This window comes from Thunnus thynnus, chromosome 8 (assembly GCF_963924715.1).
Source record: "Thunnus thynnus chromosome 8, fThuThy2.1, whole genome shotgun sequence".
Lineage (NCBI taxonomy): Eukaryota > Metazoa > Chordata > Actinopteri > Scombriformes > Scombridae > Thunnus > Thunnus thynnus.
In genome coordinates this window covers 3,504,617-3,524,589 of record NC_089524.1, presented here as the reverse complement: position 1 = coordinate 3,524,589, position 19,973 = coordinate 3,504,617, and the positions used below count along the sequence as shown (strand labels likewise).

The following is a 19,973-nucleotide window of genomic DNA, read 5'->3' as shown; positions in this document are numbered from 1 at the left end:
CATACAGAGGAAAAGGGAATCTCCAAATCAACCTGTTAGCAGTTAAAGTAAACAAAGCCTCTCACAGTTTGAACTCAAATAAGGACAACATTGGGCATGGTTAAATAAATATGAAACAACTGAAGCGGGTTGATTTCACACGACTTCATGCTGCCACTTCCCTGCTCATAAAATCAATATAACAATCGCTCATATAAACATCATTTATTAAACCACTTATTAAATAGCCTAGTTCTCTTTACCTTTCACACAATGGTCACAGTATAACCACAGTTTCTATGCTTTTGTGTCAGCTCATTCAGTCTGTGAGAAAGTGCAACTTTCCATAGCCATGCTAAGAAAACGTTTTACTTTCATTAAGCAGTGGTTTGTATGCACCATAGTTGGATGTAAACTGATTAAGCCTTGCATCACAGCAGAATATCCACCAGAAAAGTGAAGCAATGCCTTTTGGACTTTGAAACAAACAGTGAAGAGGTTGAGCCATCATTGGTGGAGGTATAAGTGGAACAGTTTTAGAAGCGTTAGTGTCATTCTGACCAGAGAAGAAGAGTAACAGTTATCTGGGAGACCTTTTCCCTTTTCTGTTGACGAACTGGGTGTGTTGAATTTTGACTGGGTGAGTTTTATTGAAATAATTCTGAAAATCTATTGATAATGATGCTGAAGGCTGATGTTCAATCTGATGCCTTGAAGGCCATGATATTTTCATTATAATTTATGATAGCTACTAAATAATATTTTGCTTGCATTTGCATTTCTATACAGGTTAACTTCTGATCTGTATCATGTCGTCTAATTTCTGTACTGAGGTGTAGGTGTTATCAGACTTTCACTTATGAATGTCCACCACATTTTATGATCCAATATTAAACTTTTCATGGAACTGGAATTTCTTCAAAGATTTTGTCATATTTTTTTCCAGCATTATACAACGTACTGTACAAACTTACAGTAGCCTGAAGTACGTTGGTCTATATTAAAATGAATAAATTAATTTGGACATATTTTACTGTTGAATAGCTCTGAATACAAAATCTAACCTGTTTGTTTGTTTGTTTGTTTGTTTGTTTGTTTGTTTTTACAGTGTCATTTATTTAACCAATCCTCATTTTCCAATTTTTCAAAATATATTTTTTTACACAATGATAGTGATATAATTAACAATATATTATAAATGATAATAATTTATATGTATATTCATCCTGACATTACTGCAGGTGAAAAAGATGAGGAGTTGATGGCTTGTTGAACTGTGTATTGCAGGTGTTTACAGCAAAACAGTTGTCATTTCCCATAACTTCCTCTTTTTAAATACAGGTTCACTATAATAATACTATAAAATATTTCCTGTAATCTGCAGATTTACTCATCATGATGAAGCTGATCCTGTCTCTGACTCTCATCTGGACACTCTCCAGCACAGGTAACCTCACTCACTCTTAAAACAGCATTCCTGCAGGTACCTGTCATGTCAGGTAGTTCATAACTCTACTAATTTTTTTATCTCTGCTGTTTGTCTGCCAGGTACTGACTTATGTTCATGTTTATCATCATCATCGTCATCATCATCATTTATGTTTTATTTATTTTATCATCTGTATAGCAAGTTCAGGTTCATCATCATCATCGTCATCATTTATGTTTTGTTTTATACCATCTAGTAACCACAGAAATATACAAAATAATATAAAAACACTAAAAAGACTAATTTGCAACAGCAAATATGTTTATAAAGAAACTTCATGCTGTACAGATTTCATTTTTCATCAACATAATGAAGAAACATCTTTTAAGGAGCTATCAAGTTACAAAAAGTTCACTGTCAACATATTAATGTGTTTTCCACTCATGTCAACTAAGTTTTTCTTTATTGGCCACAGAAATGTCCCATGTAACATCATTTTACATAGTGCCGTTCTGTTCTTCTAGAAAGAGAGATAATGCAGGCGTCACCATGACAGAAAACTGTACACCTAAAGGCTGGCATAAATATCATTCTGTCATTGTGTGTTGTAATTTGGGGTTGTCTCTCATCAGATTAACTTTGCATACTGTATCTGTGTTTATATGACAAACAGGATTCATGTTGATTGTTCAACTCACCTTGATTTATTTCATAAATTGCAGCTGAAGCTCTTGAGTGTTGGGTTGGTCATGGGACTGACATAAAGCAACAGACCTTAACTCCATGTAACTCTACTGACCTGTGTGCAACTGTTGCCTATCAAGGTATCTGTACAAAGTACAAAAAGAAATCAGATTTTCCTTAATGTCATTCACTTTTTCAGTTTTAAATGGGATTTCTGCATTACAGTGTTTGGTCTGTGTTTCACTTTACAGAAAATGAGATTAGGAACGTCACTAAGGACACCACCAGGTTGTGTGTGCCATCCTCCCTTTTCAGTGAAGGAAAGCACACATATTCATTCAATGTTGGTTTTGATGCTATATCTGCAACTGTTCATGTGTGCAACACAGATGGCTGCAACAATCAAAACATTTCTTGTAAGTAAAGTCTAATGTTGGTCACAGTGAAGAACAATAAGTCACTTTGTGTCTTGTACAGTGTCTACCATGTCTCCTGTTCTGTTTCAGACCCTGGTGTTCAGAAGGAAAACAACCTGCAGTGTTTCACCTGTGATGATCAATCTTTTTCTGTGTGTAACAAGACATTACAGTGTGTGGGAGCGCAGGACCGCTGCATGAATGGGACTGGTGAGCCCTCATGATTATTTTTTGTCTCAAAACATATTATTGCTGCCTTCAAAGTGGCCATTTCCTGCTGATTAAATTTGAAAAACATTTAAAAACTGTGGTCTAACAATGATTTTCTCATCCACAGTGGTAGATAGTGAAAACAGGGGCGCAGTATTTCGTTCCTTTGGATGTGTCTCTGCAAACCTCTGTAAAGTTGCTTCTCACTTGGAACTCCTGCCTGTTCCTATTCTTGTTAAATTCAGTGTTGCACCAAAATGCTGTGAAAGCAGCTTCTGTAACTCAGGCTAGTATGTCAAACTGAATGTGATCCTTTTGTTTTGTTTGGACTCATTACTCTTATCATCTATTAGAACAAAGAGTAACTAACAAAGTAGATGTCGTTGGCTTACTCAGACATTACTTTTGCTATCATCCTCTCATTCATTTACACAGTGAGATTTCTTTAACATTTTGAATGTTTCAGCTCGCTAAATAATTATTTTAATCATAACAGCAGCATCCCATCCCACAAAATGACTGGGCAATCAACAAATTTTGAACTTTAAGTATTTTGACTGGAATTTTGCTGTATTTGGATTCATATGGACTACATTTTTGCACAAATTACCTCAAACACAATCTCTGTTGTACATTTTTATTTCATTTTTACTTTTCTTGAAACAAGGCACAAATACTTGTGAAAACTAAAGATGCAATACCAGGAAAAGAAAAATAAAGAACTGTGGATGAAACTGTGATTTTAAACAACAAGTGATCTTCTGCTTAGCTTGCGCCTTTATGCAACAATAGGTGTGTGTGTATTAATTTCCTAGTAAGTAAGTCGTTATGTTGTGTAACTTGTTTTTTTAAGAGGAGAGGTGGAAATGAACTTATCTATACTGTGCATGTGGGAAACCAAATAAAGAGTTACTTTGCACTGTCTTGTGTGTGTGTCTATAGCCACTGTAAGAGTATAAAGGGAGAGCACTCCTTGACTTTGGGGGTTCTCATCATGTTGTGATGAGTCCATTATTGCAAGCATTAAAGATATTTCCTTGAAAGACTGCAACCTCTCAATGATCTTCATCATATATTGATGGAAACCCTTCTCAATCATTTTTTAAACTGTGCAAAAAGGTGATGACACACAATATTTGGCTTGTTTGTAGATTAGATTGTTTGTGTGCTTACATTGCCAGAGTAGTTTTTAGAAGTTTTTGACTGTAAACTCTTAATAAATAGCATCTTTTTGTATGTCATCTTCATGGTTTATTGTTAAGTGATAATGATTTATTGTTATAGAGAAGTACTTAAAGAGTAGCTTGATACCAGGCTGGAAAACAGTGTTTCTGCCTGTCTAGATAAAAGTTTCCAGTCTGCAGTGGTGGAGGAAGCAAAGCTTTCTGAAGCACTGAAGCAATTGTGTTGAAAATGATTCACTGTTCATAAGCATTGATACAGTCAAAATAGTGACATCTGCTGGACAATTGTTGGCATTTCATTTGTATGGATGGATTAAATCTGAGACCGTGATGAAACAGTTTGTCCAACTTCAAGTGGTCCAACTTTATAATTCTTAGTTTGTTCAATAAAGTCAATATTATAAAAAAAACCCTTTTAAACAGAGTCTGTGGCTCTGCTTTTAAATATTGTGGCAGACTGAGAAGCACATCCCACATTTAAAACCAGTTCGACATGCACCTCTGAGGAGTTTCTGGTTAACCTGCAATACTAAGAGCCTGTATTAAAGAGGATAATTTTACTGAACAAAACTTTCTGTGTTTGTGAAGACTGGAGAAAAATTGTGTGGAGCAAGCTGCTGAATATTTAACAGTTCTTCCTTCGTAAAAGTTATCTTTTTAGATTGGCAAAAGGCAGAACAAATATAACAAAAACAGTGAAAACACAAGAGAGAGAACAACAGAGGCAGCCATCTGTGCTTGAAACACAACAAATAATGCCCTGAAAAAATCTGTACATTCTCATTAATCTGCATACATACAAATATGGAAAATTTGGGACTGACTAATTTTTTAAGTACAATGATGTTTTAGTCAAAAATTTGAATTAAAATAACATTTTATTGCAGGCAGAGAAACTATCTAATAATGAAAAGATTCGGATCTCTTGTTCATCAGCTTCAACCCAAATCTTCAAGGACTTCAAACAGCCAATTTATATTTTTTTAAAGGAGTCCTACAAACTGGAATTCTATCTAAATTTTATTTATATATTTTGCTCCTGATGAGATTTTATTGTCTTCTAAGGGAGCTTTATTGGCTCTGCCTACACATCTCTTGTGATTCTATGAATGAACAAAGAAACAAACAGTGTGTATGTCAACATTTTGAATAATGAAGTGAAAACGAACCTCACATTTCAGTCTGATGATCGGGTTATTCATACATCTTAAATCACTGGGAATCTTCAGGCTAACACACACAAACAAAGCACATCTTGTTGCCTTTGTTACCAGTGTTCTCAGCAGTTGGCAGCCAGTAAACTTGACCCAAAGCAATGACAACATTTTACTGTTGCTAAGCTGTAGTCAACTGAGTTGCAGTTCCATTTCATAGACATTCGCTAAATTTGTTAGATTAAATAAGAGACATAGGCTACCAAACAGGTGATCTTTTATTGTTGTGTTAATTCATCAATTTCACAGGTTCATTTTTATTTCAATTAAACTATAGCAGATAACAAAATAGTCTATATTAACAATGTACAGGTCTAGCCTTAACTATAGCAAAAAATAAACCAGGCTACATTTCTATTTTTCTTGCAATGCTATGCGAGAATGCTATGTTAATAGTGATATTAATGAGCTTACTATTAACAATCAATGATTTGTCAAGCCTTCAACTAGCGAAAATTAAACTCGATGTTTCCATTAATGGTGCAACTTGTCATTGAAATAGGCAAGTCTGGCTTATTGGAAGGTGGATGAATTGGGGATTGACGATGGGCAGAGGTGCTTGTGGATTTATGTCAAGACCAGATCTGGCTCCATGTCATCTTCTCCAATACGGACAGGATCAACTGAGATTTGAAAAAATAATTAAAGCATATAAAAATCATATAATTTGTGTTTTTATCAGCTTTAGCGAAGGCATAAATATCTCACCTGTTCACAGATTATTTTCAGCATATTTCCGGGTGTAGCCTACCACACTAGAGTGGAATTAAGAGTCCGGGATGCACTTTGGGTGAAGATAGAAGACTTTGGCAATGTCTGGACACTTGGAAACGCAGCTCTTAAAACTTTGAACCGGACACAAGGGATTCCCAGACATGGCTAACATAAAACCTTTCAGGATCTTTATGGTTTGTGCGCCAGGCTCGAACCGCATCTTTCTGACCAGACAGTATATCTGAATTTCTAATTATTTCCAGGTCAGACTCGGTTATATGAGGATGATGGACACCCGTATCTTTGCCGCTTTTCCAGGAGCATTTCAACATGGCTTTAAAGGCAGCATTGCTTGACTTGAACTCCTTATCACTTATTATATTGAATTGTGATATATGGTGGTTGATACCATCTCTAATGCTCATATAACTTGAACCCAGGCATAAAATTCACAGGTGTCGTTAAGCATGACCGCAGAGTAGCTATGTATCTAAATCAGTGTTCTTTTGTTTTTGGTATAAAAAGTCTCTCAGTATATTAACTGCCCATTTTGTTGCCTTTTTTGTATTAATCTCATCCTTCTCTTCCTCTATCATTTTAAGCTCTTCAGGTGTTGGTTCCTTTTTCGCTTGGTTTCTTTCTTTTCTTCTCCATCTCTTTTTCCTCTGCTGCGTCCCATTCTACAAAACTTCATAACAAATAAACTTTGACAGCTGTGCTCTTAAATGTTATTATAGTTACAGGTTGGGTAGCGGATGAATTCAGGACGGTGATTAAATTTGAGCCAAACTACGGCTAGTAGAGAGCTCGTAGAGAGCTTCAAATAACTCGGACTCACTCTGGACAATAAACTGAGCTTTGAACAAGACATCACTGACATCCACAAAAGCTACCAACAAAGATTCTCTGCCTTCCACAAACTCAATACCAGCATTTTCTGTTGCCCCACACCTCCTCTTGCTGCTGCTCTATCAAAGTACAATTCAACCCCTTCTCCTCTATTGTTCCCCCTGTTTCTTCACCATGTTAACTGCCTCCAATAGGAAGAAATTCATGTGCATCACACAAAAACCCTCCAAAATTATTGGCCTCCCCAACCCCAGCCTCTCAGACCTTCCCATTGATTATTTCATTAATTTCAGATATTACTTTTTTTTTCTAAAATTGAGTATTACTATAAAAGAATGTAATAAAATAATAATGCATTCAATCCACTTACAATACACAGAGGTTTGAGAGAAAATTCCCAGGAAATATTTAATAAAGTTAAAGCTGTGAAAAGGTAGTTTTCCCTCTGTTGTATGTACATGTATGTGTGTCCGTTGCATTACTGCTTACTTCTCCCAGACCCTTTCTCCTAAATTTCTGCCAACTAAAGATAAGCAGTAAACACAAGTCAACACTTCAAAAGATCCTGTCAGAGTCCTTTGGGTGGCTTCATAGAGGCTCTGTCCATATTTGTGTTTATGTTCTGTGTTCTAATAGAAGGTATAAATTAGAAGTCCAAGCAGCAGATGGATCATACCCAGTCTGATACAGCAGGCATCATTTGCAGCATTTGTAGTGTTGGCTGGCTGTGTTGCTGCAGTTGCTGCAGTTGTCATTGGGGTGCTGGTCACTTTTGACGGGCTGGTGGCGATTGTCATTGGGGTGGTGGTCACTGTTGACGGGCCAGTGGTCATTGTCATTGGGGTGCTCGTCACTGTTGACGGGCCAGTGGTCATTGTCATTGGGGTGTTGGTCGCTGTTGATGGGCCGGTGGTCATTGTCATTGGGGTACTGGTCACTGTTGATGGGCCGGTGGTGATTGTCATTGGGGTGGTGGTAACTGTTGACGGGCCAGTGGTCATTGTCATTGGGGTGGTGGTCACTGTTGACGGGCCGGTGGTGATTGTCATTGGGGTGTTGGTCGCTGTTGATGGGCCGGTGGTCATTGTTATTGGGGTGCTGGTCACTGTTGACGGGCCGGTGGCGATTGTCATTGGGGTGGTGGTCACTGTTGACGGGCCAGTGGTCATTGTCATTGGGGTGCTGGTCACTGTTGACGGGCCAGTGGTCATTGTCATTGGGGTGTTGGCCGCTGTTGATGGGCCGGTGGTCATTGTCATTGGGGTGTTGGCCGCTGTTGATGGGCCAGTGGTCATTGTCATTGGGGTGCTGGTCACTGTTGATGGGCCGGTGGCGATTGTCATTGGGGTGCTGGCCACTGTTGACGGGCCGGTGGCGATTGTCATTGGGGTGCTGGTCACTGTTGACGGGCCGGTGGCGATTGTCATTGGGGTGGTGGTCACTGTTGACGGGCCGGTGGCGATTGTCATTGGGGTGGTGGTCACTGTTGACGGGCCAGTGGTCATTGTCATTGGGGTGCTGGTCGCTGTTGATGGGCCGGTGGCGATTGTCATTGGGGTGGTGGTCACTGTTGACGGGCCGGTGGCGATTGTCATTGGGGTGGTGGTCACTGTTGACGGGCCAGTGGTCATTGTCATTGGGGTGCTGGTCGCTGTTGATGGGCCGGTGGTCATTGTCATTGGGGTGCTGGTCACTGTTGATGGGCCGGTGGCGATTGTCATTGGAGTGGTGGTCACTGGGAAAAGATAATATAGGAAAAGATAGGGTAGGCAAGAAAATCACCATCCCACATGTTTGATTTTAATTGTGTGACACTGGAATATTATAATTATAATTATTATAATCATATTATAAAAATATGTTGTACTGTTTGTCATTATGTATACATATAGCATGTCAATATACAATATATGTCTTTATAATAAGTTATATAATTCTTTTCTGTTTCAGTCCCAAATGTTCAGGCGAGTAACAGCCTACAGTGTTTCTCTTGTAACCCCATCACCGGTCAATGCAACTCTCCATTACAATGCAGAGGAGAAGAGGACCGCTGCTTTCAAGCCAGTTGTGAGTCTTTTTTGTACAAAATGAATGAAAACTGTCTCCAAATGTGTTTCACTACCTCAAAGTATTCCACACATTCCTACGTGGGAGTGATCTTATGGGCGTTCCCCATACCAGAACTAAGATCTCACCTATGGATTAGCATCCCAGAGGTCAGGGTGGATATTCAAACAGAACCTTAAAACATATTTTTAGGCATGCTTTTATGTAGTTTTGGTGGCCTGATAACTATTTATAGGCTTTTTGTGTTTTACTATGATTTAGGGTGTTTTCTGTTTTTACTAAATTTTATTTTTGTCTCTTGTGTTTTATCCTTTGGATTTTTATTGATGTACAGTAAAGCACTTTGATTTGCACTCGTTGACCTGTGCTATACAAATAAACGTTATTATTGTTATTATTCCTGAAATTAGCTCACTAACGACAATATAATTTGAATAGTAAAACTGTGATATTTCATCTGCAGTGACAAGTAGAAAAGGCACTTTCTCAGCCTTTGGCTGTGCATCGACAAACCTGTGTGCAGCTGCTGCCCGCCTGGGTAATCTACCTTTCCTGCGAAGTGTTGGTTACATCAGCAGTGGACCAACCTATTGTGGGACCAGTTTATGTAATACTGTCCCACCACCTGCTCCCCCAACAATGACCACCACCCCAATGACAATGACCACCAGCCCATCAACAGTGACCACCACCCCAATGACAATGACCACCGGCCCTTCAACAGTGACCACCACCCCAATGACAATCACCACCAGCCCGTCAACAGTGATCACCATCCCAATGACAATCACCACCGGCTCATTAACAGTGACCACCACCCCAATGACAATCGCCACCGGCCCATCAACAGTGACCAGCACCCCAATGACAATGACCACCGGTCCATCAACAGTAACCAGCACTCCAATGACAATGACCACTGGTCCGTCAACAGTGACCACCACCCCAATGACAATCACCACCGGCCCGTCAACAGTGACCAGCACCCCGATGACAATCGCCACCGTCCCATCAACAGTGACCACCACCCCAATGACAATGACCACCAGCCCGTCAACAGTGACCACCACCCCAATGACAATCACCGCTGGCCCATCAATATATATATACATATATATATATATATATATATATATAGTTAAGTTCTGAAAGGTTTTAAATTTGTCTTTCTAGAACCTGCAGAAACTCCAATGTAAGAATAAGTAGAGTTACCTGTGCTGAAGAGCGCCCAGATTACAGTTAGTGAGAGGTTCAGCTTCATCATGATGAACATATAAGTACTGTAGATTAGTTTTCCTGGACAGTGATACTACACCTTATCAACCCTGCTGCACCTTTTTATATTGTACAGGTGTTGAATAAATTTATGACATATGCATTCTTAAAAAACAGAGGAACTGGATTCTCACAGTATGACCTTTCAGACACTTCCTCTTTTGCTACTTGGGGAATCAGCACATCATTGTGTCACACCCACTTCGGTTGTTATGACTTGATTGAACGGGTGTTATCAGTGGTTATCAGCTTCATAGATATGGGTTAGAAGTAGTCTGCTACACCTGCTAGTTGGTTCAGAAGGCTGTTATCACTTATTATCATCTCTGCAGGTACACCCCCTATTTTGGTCTGCGTCCACATCAAATCAGTCATGTTTCCTTCAGCTCTTGACCTCAGCTATTATGTGAGTATAGTCAATAACTGGGAGCACTGTCAAATATGGGTAAAATATGGTTAAAATTAATTTTCACCCATTTAACAATTAGATATAGGTTTACCATCCCATTAAACACCTAAATGTACTCTCAATGTCAACATACCTTCCCACATCCTTTTAAAATTTCATCCATATTGTTGCTGTCATTGTGCACAAAAAATGCAATGTAATAAAAATGCATTTATAATATTTAAATGAGAATGTATTTAAATTAACTGACTGGCGACCTGTCCAGGGTGGACCCCGCCTCTTACCCAATGTCAGCTGAGACTGGCTCCAGCTCCCACAAGACCCTCTAGAGGATAAGTGGTAAAGAAAATGGATGGATGGAGAAAAAAATAGTCAATGTTTGAAGATGTTATATTAAACTGAACCATACACCAATCAGCCAGAACATTAAAACCACATGCCTAATATTATATAGGTCCCCCTTGAGAGTAAACAGTCTTACATACTGTAAACTAATTTCCTTACTCATACGTGTTTCATTGTTTGGAATGTTGTGAAACTCACAACCTGTCTGTACACGCTGTTCAATGATGGTGTTCATTACGTAGAATATATTACAGGTATACAGCTGTCTCACCTCACTTTAAGTGTCAGGTCAGTACTCAAATCTACTGCAGTACAATTTGAGATACTTGTACTTTACATGAGCTTGTCTATTTAATGTTTTATCCCTCTTTCTCCATACTTTACATGTTTACTCCGCTACATTTCAGATGGTATATTTTACTTTGCTGGGATGAAGTAGTATGAGATTACTAAAGATGTCAGGACATTTGAGATGGCCAGAAAGATGTGTCAGCATTGATTAATTGTCTCAGGTCTCTTACCTGTGTGGGGTAATTGATGAGATGTACAGTAGGCTCATCTCAATGAACCACTAGCTGGCTTGTTACTGTGAGGAGCAGGGATTTGGATTTGTTAAATGGCCTTGTTTTGTTGTATCAAATTGTTGCAGAAAAATGTACCAGAGCAAAAAACCCTCTTTTGAAAATAAAAAGGGAGTCAGAGGTCCAAGCAGCAAAGTGTTCTTTAATGTTGGCAAAAAAGGGGAGCAATCAGCACTTTTACAACGAACCAAATCGCTCTGAAGGTTTTTTCTTTGGGGCATTGTTTTTATTCCCTTGGGTCGGCATAGGTCACACCTTATCATCCACCCTCCCTAATTTTTGACCAATTATTATGTTACTTTCATCTCCGTCACTTGTTGTTGGTCAAAACTCTTCAAAACAGGTTTTGAGCTGTTTGAGGATATTTTACACCCTTATTTCTTGATCTCTTTCTCTTTCTTTCTCTCCTCAGAGAGTATTTTTTAAAAGGTGAAGACTTTAATGCAGACCCAAGCAAAGTGACATGTAATACAAACACACTCAAATTTCTCCAGTGTATGATTATGACTCTTCTACCGTGCCTCTATACGTACATTGTGATTAACTATGGTTCATGAGATTATAACTACACCAATACAAATTGTATCACACTAGCCCTTATTGCTTATAAACTTATAAAATCAATCTGCGTAGCTTAATATTGTCTTTAAGCACACCAATGTCATTTAATGAAAATACACCACAGTTTCCTTACCTACTGAAAGTGGACGGCCTTCACCTTACTGGGAATAGTGCTGCTCTTTTATCTAGAAATATAGACAGGTTTCTACATTAAGTTTGACACATAGAACAGTCTAGACCTGCTCTATGTGAAAAGTGCCCTGAGATGACTTTTGTTGTGGTTTGGTGCTGTATAAATAAAATTGAATTGAATTGAACTGTCTAACTCCCCCACTTGCTCACAAACTCTTTTTCCCTAAATATGTTAATCTAATAATCATCCCTGCAACCAGTGTTGGTGAAGTGTGCAGCAAAGCACCTAAAAATGTACAGAACCAAACATCTTATGTAATTAAAAGTGTGACCTCATACCATCCCAAGTGCAGGCCTTCAAAACTGTCAACTAATAATACAAAGTGTCTAATTCCAATTGATATTTCATCTAGTGGTAGCTCTATAGTTCTGTCTACTACTGATCACTGCAACACAATGCTTAAATTTGGTTTTCTAAATATCAGATCATTGTCTACCAAAGCTTTACCAAAGCTGATAAACTGACTTTTTAAAAGGGATTTAGTCACTAAGATTTAACTCCTAAAGTTGACACTGTTAAAGACTTTTTTTACTATTTTATTACGGACTGGAGAGTCTTTCTGAGTGCTGCCATCTCTCTGTGTCTGCAGCATTCAGTGGATGAAACAGACTGTTGCTGTCCAGTATAATACCAGTCATGTAGCATTAGTGAAATGTGGTACACACAATTGTTATTTGTGCAAAGTTTGGCTGCTTTCCAACACGTTCTTCCTAGTATTTTTTATAGGTAAAGCTGTTCTCTGGAGGCTACTTGTTAGATAAGAAAGAGGATATAATGTGAGAACAGGAAGTTTATGTACATCCCCCATTTGTTCAATCCAAATTATTGTTTTATTTGGAACAAATATTTATAACACATAATGATAATCATCCTGATAATCTAACTTGCATTATTATAAACATTAGTGAAATTTGTTTTTTTAACTTCAGCATCAAAACCTGAAAGTTCTGGTTTCACTTCAGATCTCTTGACTGATCAAGACCTTAACAAGAGGAGTGTGATTATATACTGATCTGTGCATTTAGAATTATGAAACTTGGGTTTGTTTTGTACTTGAATAGAAACATAAGCATGTGTTAGTATAAAATCAAAACTAATCAAAGGTAATCTAATGACGGGGGTTAACTAAAAGTGATAATCCAACTACGGTAAGTACGATCGACCAAAGTTGAAGCAGGAAGTTTGTCTGTAAACTGTGATGGATGTTTACAACAGCCCTTTCTTGCAACAAACATTGTCTGATTGCCTGACTGTTCGTGTTTTTTTTGACATGTCTGACTTCTTAATAGCTGAGATCAACTATATTAATATATTGGTGAGTACAATGTATTTATCACCCATAGAAGTTATGGACAAAACTGTTAAAATAAGTTGTAGTAGACTGGATGAGGCTTAGAACTTTTACAGCTTTCAGAGACTTGACAGTAGAGGAGGAAATGACAAGAATAATCTAGGGACTGTCTTGAAAGTTCAGGCCTCCTATCATGTGCACAACCTCCAACGGTAAGTACAGCAGGACAGAATTGAAGCACAAAGTAGTTGGCCTTTTCTCGATTGTACTTTGTCTCCTCATCTGAATGCTGATGTTTCTTTAGCCATAGTAATTCTTTTAGCTGAAATCTCGTCTCAGCTATTCACCTGGTGGGTACACAGTTTTTAATAGGAATAGAAAGAGACTTGATACCTTCAACGTTGCACAAACAAGGCAATTCAAACTGCTTTACATGAGACATAAAAGGCAAGAAATAAACGAAACACACCATGACAATATAAAATGACATTAAAAGGATTTAAAAAGAGTAAAATAAAATAGAAGATAAAATAAAACAGGAGAATAATGACTAATGACGGTTATGGTGCATGACATGAATAAATAGTCCCAAATTTACTTTAATAAGAGGCAAACAGAGCCTTGACTGAAAAGAACTGAGAGTTGGAGCAGAGATGCAGTTTTCTGTGAGTCTGCCAAGTGAAAGTAATGCAATAAAACAAGGATGAAAGTCCTTGGTTCAGAAGGCTGTTATCACTTATTTATATGGTTGATCACTGATCATCTCTTGGTAAGCTGGATCGCTGCAGGTACACCCCCTATTTTGGTCTGCGTCCACATCAAATCAGTCATGTTTCCTTCAGCTCTTGACCTCAGCTATTATGTGAGTATAGTCAATAACTGGGAGCACTGTCAAATATGGGTAAAATATGGTTAAAATTAATTTTCACCCATTTAACAATTAGATATAGGTTTACCATCCCATTAAACACCTAAATGTACTCTCAATGTCAACATACCTTCCCACATCCTTTTAAAATTTCATCCATATTGTTGCTGTCATTGTGCACAAAAAATGCAATGTAATAAAAATGCATTTATAATATTTAAATGAGAATGTATTTAAATTAACTGACTGGCGACCTGTCCAGGGTGGACCCCGCCTCTTACCCAATGTCAGCTGAGACTGGCTCCAGCTCCCACAAGACCCTCTAGAGGATAAGTGGTAAAGAAAATGGATGGATGGAGAAAAAAATAGTCAATGTTTGAAGATGTTATATTAAACTGAACCATACACCAATCAGCCAGAACATTAAAACCACATGCCTAATATTATATAGGTCCCCCTTGAGAGTAAACAGTCTTACATACTGTAAACTAATTTCCTTACTCATACGTGTTTCATTGTTTGGAATGTTGTGAAACTCACAACCTGTCTGTACACGCTGTTCAATGATGGTGTTCATTACGTAGAATATATTACAGGTATACAGCTGTCTCACCTCACTTTAAGTGTCAGGTCAGTACTCAAATCTACTGCAGTACAATTTGAGATACTTGTACTTTACATGAGCTTGTCTATTTAATGTTTTATCCCTCTTTCTCCATACTTTACATGTTTACTCCGCTACATTTCAGATGGTATATTTTACTTTGCTGGGATGAAGTAGTATGAGATTACTAAAGATGTCAGGACATTTGAGATGGCCAGAAAGATGTGTCAGCATTGATTAATTGTCTCAGGTCTCTTACCTGTGTGGGGTAATTGATGAGATGTACAGTAGGCTCATCTCAATGAACCACTAGCTGGCTTGTTACTGTGAGGAGCAGGGATTTGGATTTGTTAAATGGCCTTGTTTTGTTGTATCAAATTGTTGCAGAAAAATGTACCAGAGCAAAAAACCCTCTTTTGAAAATAAAAAGGGAGTCAGAGGTCCAAGCAGCAAAGTGTTCTTTAATGTCGGCAAAAAAGGGGAGCAATCAGCACTTTTACAACGAACCAAATCGCTCTGAAGGTTTTTTCTTTGGGGCATTGTTTTTATTCCCTTGGGTCGGCATAGGTCACACCTTATCATCCACCCTCCCTAATTTTTGACCAATTATTATGTTACTTATATCTCCGTCACTTGTTGTTGGTCAAAACTCTTCAAAACAGGTTTTGAGCTGTCTGAGGATATGTACTGACATATTCAATTCTACCTGATTATATCCAATTTCCAAGTATTGGGAATCATTTTAAACCATTATTGCCAAGTTGTCTTCTGGCCTTTTATTTTTTTATAAGTTATTCTAGTCATTTTACACCCTTATTTCTTGATCTCCTCCAGAGAGTATTTTTTTAAAAGGTGAAGACTTTAATGCAGACCCAAGCAAAGTGACATGTAATACAAACACACTCAAATTTCTCCAGTGTATGATTATGACTCTTCTACCGTGCCTCTATACGTACATTGTGATTAACTATGGTTCATGAGATTATAACTACACCAATACAAATTGTATCACACTAGCCCTTATTGCTTATAAACTTATAAAATCAATCTGCATAGCTTAATATTGTCTTTAAGCACACCAATGACATTTAATGAAAATACACCACAGTTTCCTTACCTACTGAAAGTGGACGGCCTTCACCTTACTGGGAATAGTGCTGCTCTTTTATCTAGAAATATAGACAGGTTTCTACATTAAGTTTGACACATAGAACAGTCTAGACCTGCTCTATGTGAAAAGTGCCCTGAGATGACTTTTGTTGTGGTTTGGTGCTGTATAAATAAAATTGAATTGAATTGAACTGTCTAACTCCCCCACTATATTGCTCACAAACTCTTTTTCCCTAAATATGTTAATCTAATAATCATCCCTGCAACCAGTGTTGGTGAAGTGTGCAGCAAAGCACCTAAAAATGTACAGAACCAAACATCTTATGTAATTAAAAGTGTGACCTCATACCATCCCAAGCGCAGGCCTTTAAAACTGTCAACTAATAATACAAAGTGTCTAATTCCAATTGATATTTCATCTAGTGGTAGCTCTATAGTTCTGTCTACTACTGATCACTGCAACACAATGCTTAAATTTGGTTTTCTAAATATCAGATCATTGTCTACCAAAGCTTTACCAAAGCTGATAAACTGACTTTTTAAAAGGGATTTAGTCACTAAGATTTAACTCCTAAAGTTGACACTGCTAAAGACTTTTTTACTATTTTATTACGGACTGGAGAGTCTTTCTGAGTGCTGCCATTTCTCTGTGTCTGCAGCATTCAGTGGATGAAACAGACTGTTTCATCCACTGAATGCTGCTGTCCAGTATAATACCAGTCATGTAGCATTAGTGAAATGTGGTACACTCAATTGTTATTTGTGCAAAGTTTGGCTGCTTTCCAACACGTTCTTCCTAGTATTTTTATAGGTAAAGCTGTTCTCTGGAGGCTACTTGTTAGATAAGAAAGAGGATATAATGTGAGAACAGGAAGTTTATGTACATCCCCCATTTGTTCAATCCAAATTATTGTTTTATTTGGAACAAATATTTATAACACATAATGATAATCATCCTGATAATCTAACTTGCATTATTATAAACATTAGTGAAATTTGTTTTTTTAACTTCAGCATCAAAACCTGAAAGTTCTGGTTTCACTTCAGATCTCTTGACTGATCAAGACCTTAACAAGAGGAGTGTGAATATATACTGATCTGTGCATTTAGAATTATGAAACTTGGGTTTGTTTTGTACTTGAATAGAAACATAAGCATGTGTTAGTATAAAATCAAAACTAATCATGGGTAATCTAATGACGGGGGTTAACTAAAAGTGATAATCCAACTACGGCAAGTACGATCGACCAAAGTTGAAGCAGGAAGTTTGTCTGTAAACTGTGATGGATGTTTACAACAGCCCTTTCTTGCAACAAACATTGTCTGATTGCCTGACTGTTCGTGTTTTTTTTGACATGTCTGACTTCTTAATAGCTGAGATCAACTATATTAATATATTGGTGAGTACAATGTATTTATCACCCATAGAAGTTATGGACAAAACTGTTAAAATAAGTTGTAGTAGACTGGATGAGGCTTAGAACTTTTACAGCTTTCAGAGACTTGACAGTAGAGGAGGAAATGACAAGAATAATCTAGGGACTGTCTTGAAAGTTCAGGCCTCCTATCATGTGCACAACCTCCAACGGTAAGTACAGCAGGACAGAATTGAAGCACAAAGTAGTTGGCCTTTTCTCGATTGTACTTTGTCTCCTCATCTGAATGCTGATGTTTCTTTAGCCATAGTAATTCTTTTAGCTGAAATCTCGTCTCAGCTATTCACCTGGTGGGTACACAGTTTTTAATAGGAATAGAAAGAGACTTGATACCTTCAACGTTGCACAAACAAGGCAATTCAAACTGCTTTACATGAGACATAAAAGGCAAGAAATAAATGAAACACACCAAGACAATATAAAATGACATTAAAAGGATTTAAAAAGAGTAAAATAAAATAGAAGATAAAATAAAACAGGAGAATAATGACTAATGACGGTTATGGTGCATGACATGAATAAATAGTCCCAAATTTACTTTAATAAGAGGCAAACAGAGCCTTGACTGAAAAGAACTGAGAGTTGGAGCAGAGATGCAGTTTTCTGTGAGTCTGCCAAGTGAAAGTAATGCAATAAAACAAGGATGAAAGTCAAGAGATAAAGATCACAGATGCATAAATAAACTGAAAGATCCTCATTTCAGTCACAGTGAAAGGTTTAACACACCTTTGTTGTCTTCCACTAAGAAGTTTCTCTTATATTTTACAGGCCAGGCTGTTGAAACTAAACAACAACATCATATAAAAATGAGGAAATTATGTGAAATCAGTCACTTGATACACATCCTCTTTGTTCAATCCAAATTATTTTTACTTTTTTTTATTAAAACATCTTTTTATTAATACCAATGAGCCGGTGCAAGTGTTATGATTGCATACAATATGTTCTGCTGACAGATACCCTAGAATTTTAGTTTTCAACAGTTTCTTAATAGTGATGTTTTTAAGGTTATTCAGGTAATATTGACACTTTTGTCTAGTTTCATGCAATCAGTCACATGTGACTTTGTTATTTTATGATTCACTTTCTTCAGTAATGTTGTGATTAAGCATGTATTGTACACATCTTTTTTATTATAAAATTTAAAGTTTTTGGATGAAAAATACCTTTCCTTGCTTAGCTGGTTCTGTTCTGCTGCATATACTGCAAGTCTGACTTTTTTAAAGGAATTTAGTCACTCAGATTAAACTCCCAAAGTTGATACTGTTAAAGATTTCTTTTTTTTATTTCATTACATGCTGGAGAGTCTTTCTGAGTGCTGCCATTTCTCTGTGTCTGCAGCATTCAGTGGATGAAGCAGACACTGACCTTAGTGCATGTTGGTATAAACACTGAAACTAACGTTCTGTCAGATTCAATCAAGTGACTTCATTGAGTTTTTGAAATGTACCTACAAGTCAACAAATAAGTCTAACCAGCCAAACATATCACCTGCCTTCTGTTTTTTGAAATCGGTACATTTTTTGTCTCTCATATAATGGAAGTATTGAAGTTTAGGGGCGAAAAATTTTGTATGCTTTGCATGGCTTTAAAGATATCAAGCCAACAAGGAGACTTGATGTTGACAAGACTGAACTTAATAGAACTGAGACAATAAAGTGACACGTAGTATTACTGAGTAGATTTAAAGACATGTGATACTGATTTAAAGTTAAGTAGATCAAAATGAATCATCATAGTCAATCTAAATAAATTTTTGCCAGTAATTAAGTTAACATGAATCAAATTTCCATGTAAAATTAATTGGGGTTTGTTAAATATTTAGGTTGTATTAACATATATTTTGTTTTATATTTGTGGAATATTCAATGCATTTTAATCTATTCTTACTTTAAATCTACTCAATAAGTCACTTTATTGCCATTATTATTTTTAATAATGACCATTGATCACATTTTTGATCTAATCTCTGAAAATATTTTAAATAGCGTACCCTACTTTATTGTCTATTTTACTCTAAATGGGACCATCATTTTTCAAAAATGAACATCATGCTGTGTTGAAGAAGACTTGAAACTAGCGACTGAGACCATAAACTTGTTAGGAAAATGTCTACTGAGATAATAAATCAAGTGAGAAGTAGGGTCATTTTCTCATAGACTTCATACAATCTGACTTCTTTTTGGAGCCAGTGGAGTCGCCCCCTGCTGGCGACTAGAGAGAATGCAGGTTTCAGGCACTTCTGCATTGGCTTCCCTTCTCAGACCCAGAGTTATCCACTTGCATGAGTATAAATTGTGATCTAAACAGGTTGGGGTCAAGTTTACTGGCTGCCAACTGCTGACAGAACTGGAGACAAGACGTGCTTTGCTTGTGTGTGTTAGGGAAACACTTCCAGACTGAAATCGGACTGAAAAGCTTCATTACTCAAATGTTGACACACCGTTTTTCGTTTGTTTGTTTGTTTGTTTGTTTGTTTGTTTGCACAATTTATCTTTGTATTTGTCAGATGAAGGAATGATAACAGATTAAAACAAAAGCCAATAAAGCTCCC

At 37.3% G+C, this 19,973-nt stretch overlaps 2 protein-coding genes across 2 annotated transcripts; one reads left to right on the top strand and one right to left on the bottom strand.

Moving 5' to 3' along the window:
• Positions 1-537: 537 nt before the first annotated feature.
• On the top strand, positions 538-3,679 carry LOC137188411 (uncharacterized). The gene is made up of 6 exons (XM_067598089.1): positions 538-619; positions 1,364-1,426; positions 2,131-2,232; positions 2,344-2,508; positions 2,599-2,718; positions 2,846-3,679. Exons 2-6 carry the CDS (start codon positions 1,375-1,377, stop codon positions 3,007-3,009), a joined length of 603 nt encoding a protein of 200 aa, XP_067454190.1. The 5' UTR covers positions 538-619; positions 1,364-1,374; the 3' UTR covers positions 3,010-3,679.
• Positions 3,680-7,375: 3,696 nt separating this feature from the next.
• Positions 7,376-8,855, bottom strand: LOC137188499 (putative uncharacterized protein DDB_G0286901). The gene is made up of 2 exons (XM_067598153.1): positions 8,827-8,855; positions 7,376-8,414 (listed from the first exon to the last, which is right to left on the bottom strand). The coding sequence occupies exons 1-2, from the start codon at positions 8,853-8,855 to the stop codon at positions 7,376-7,378; spliced, it is 1,068 nt and encodes a 355-aa protein (XP_067454254.1).
• Between the last annotated feature and the right edge of the window lie 11,118 nt (positions 8,856-19,973).

Bases quoted from the DNA above. Each gene is read 5' to 3' on its own strand.
- LOC137188411 (XM_067598089.1), top strand. From the start codon at position 1,375: ATGATGAAGCTGATCCTGTCTCTGACTCTCATCTGGACACTCTCCAGC. The intron at 1,427-2,130 runs GTAACCTCACTC...CATAAATTGCAG, and splicing joins CTGGACACTCTCCAGCACAG to CTGAAGCTCTTGAGTGTTGG. The intron at 2,233-2,343 runs GTATCTGTACAA...TTCACTTTACAG, and splicing joins TGCAACTGTTGCCTATCAAG to AAAATGAGATTAGGAACGTC.
- LOC137188499 (XM_067598153.1), bottom strand. From the start codon at position 8,855: ATGGGGAACGCCCATAAGATCACTCCCAC. The intron at 8,415-8,826 runs GTAGGAATGTGT...ATCTTTTCCCAG, and splicing joins GCCCATAAGATCACTCCCAC to TGACCACCACTCCAATGACA.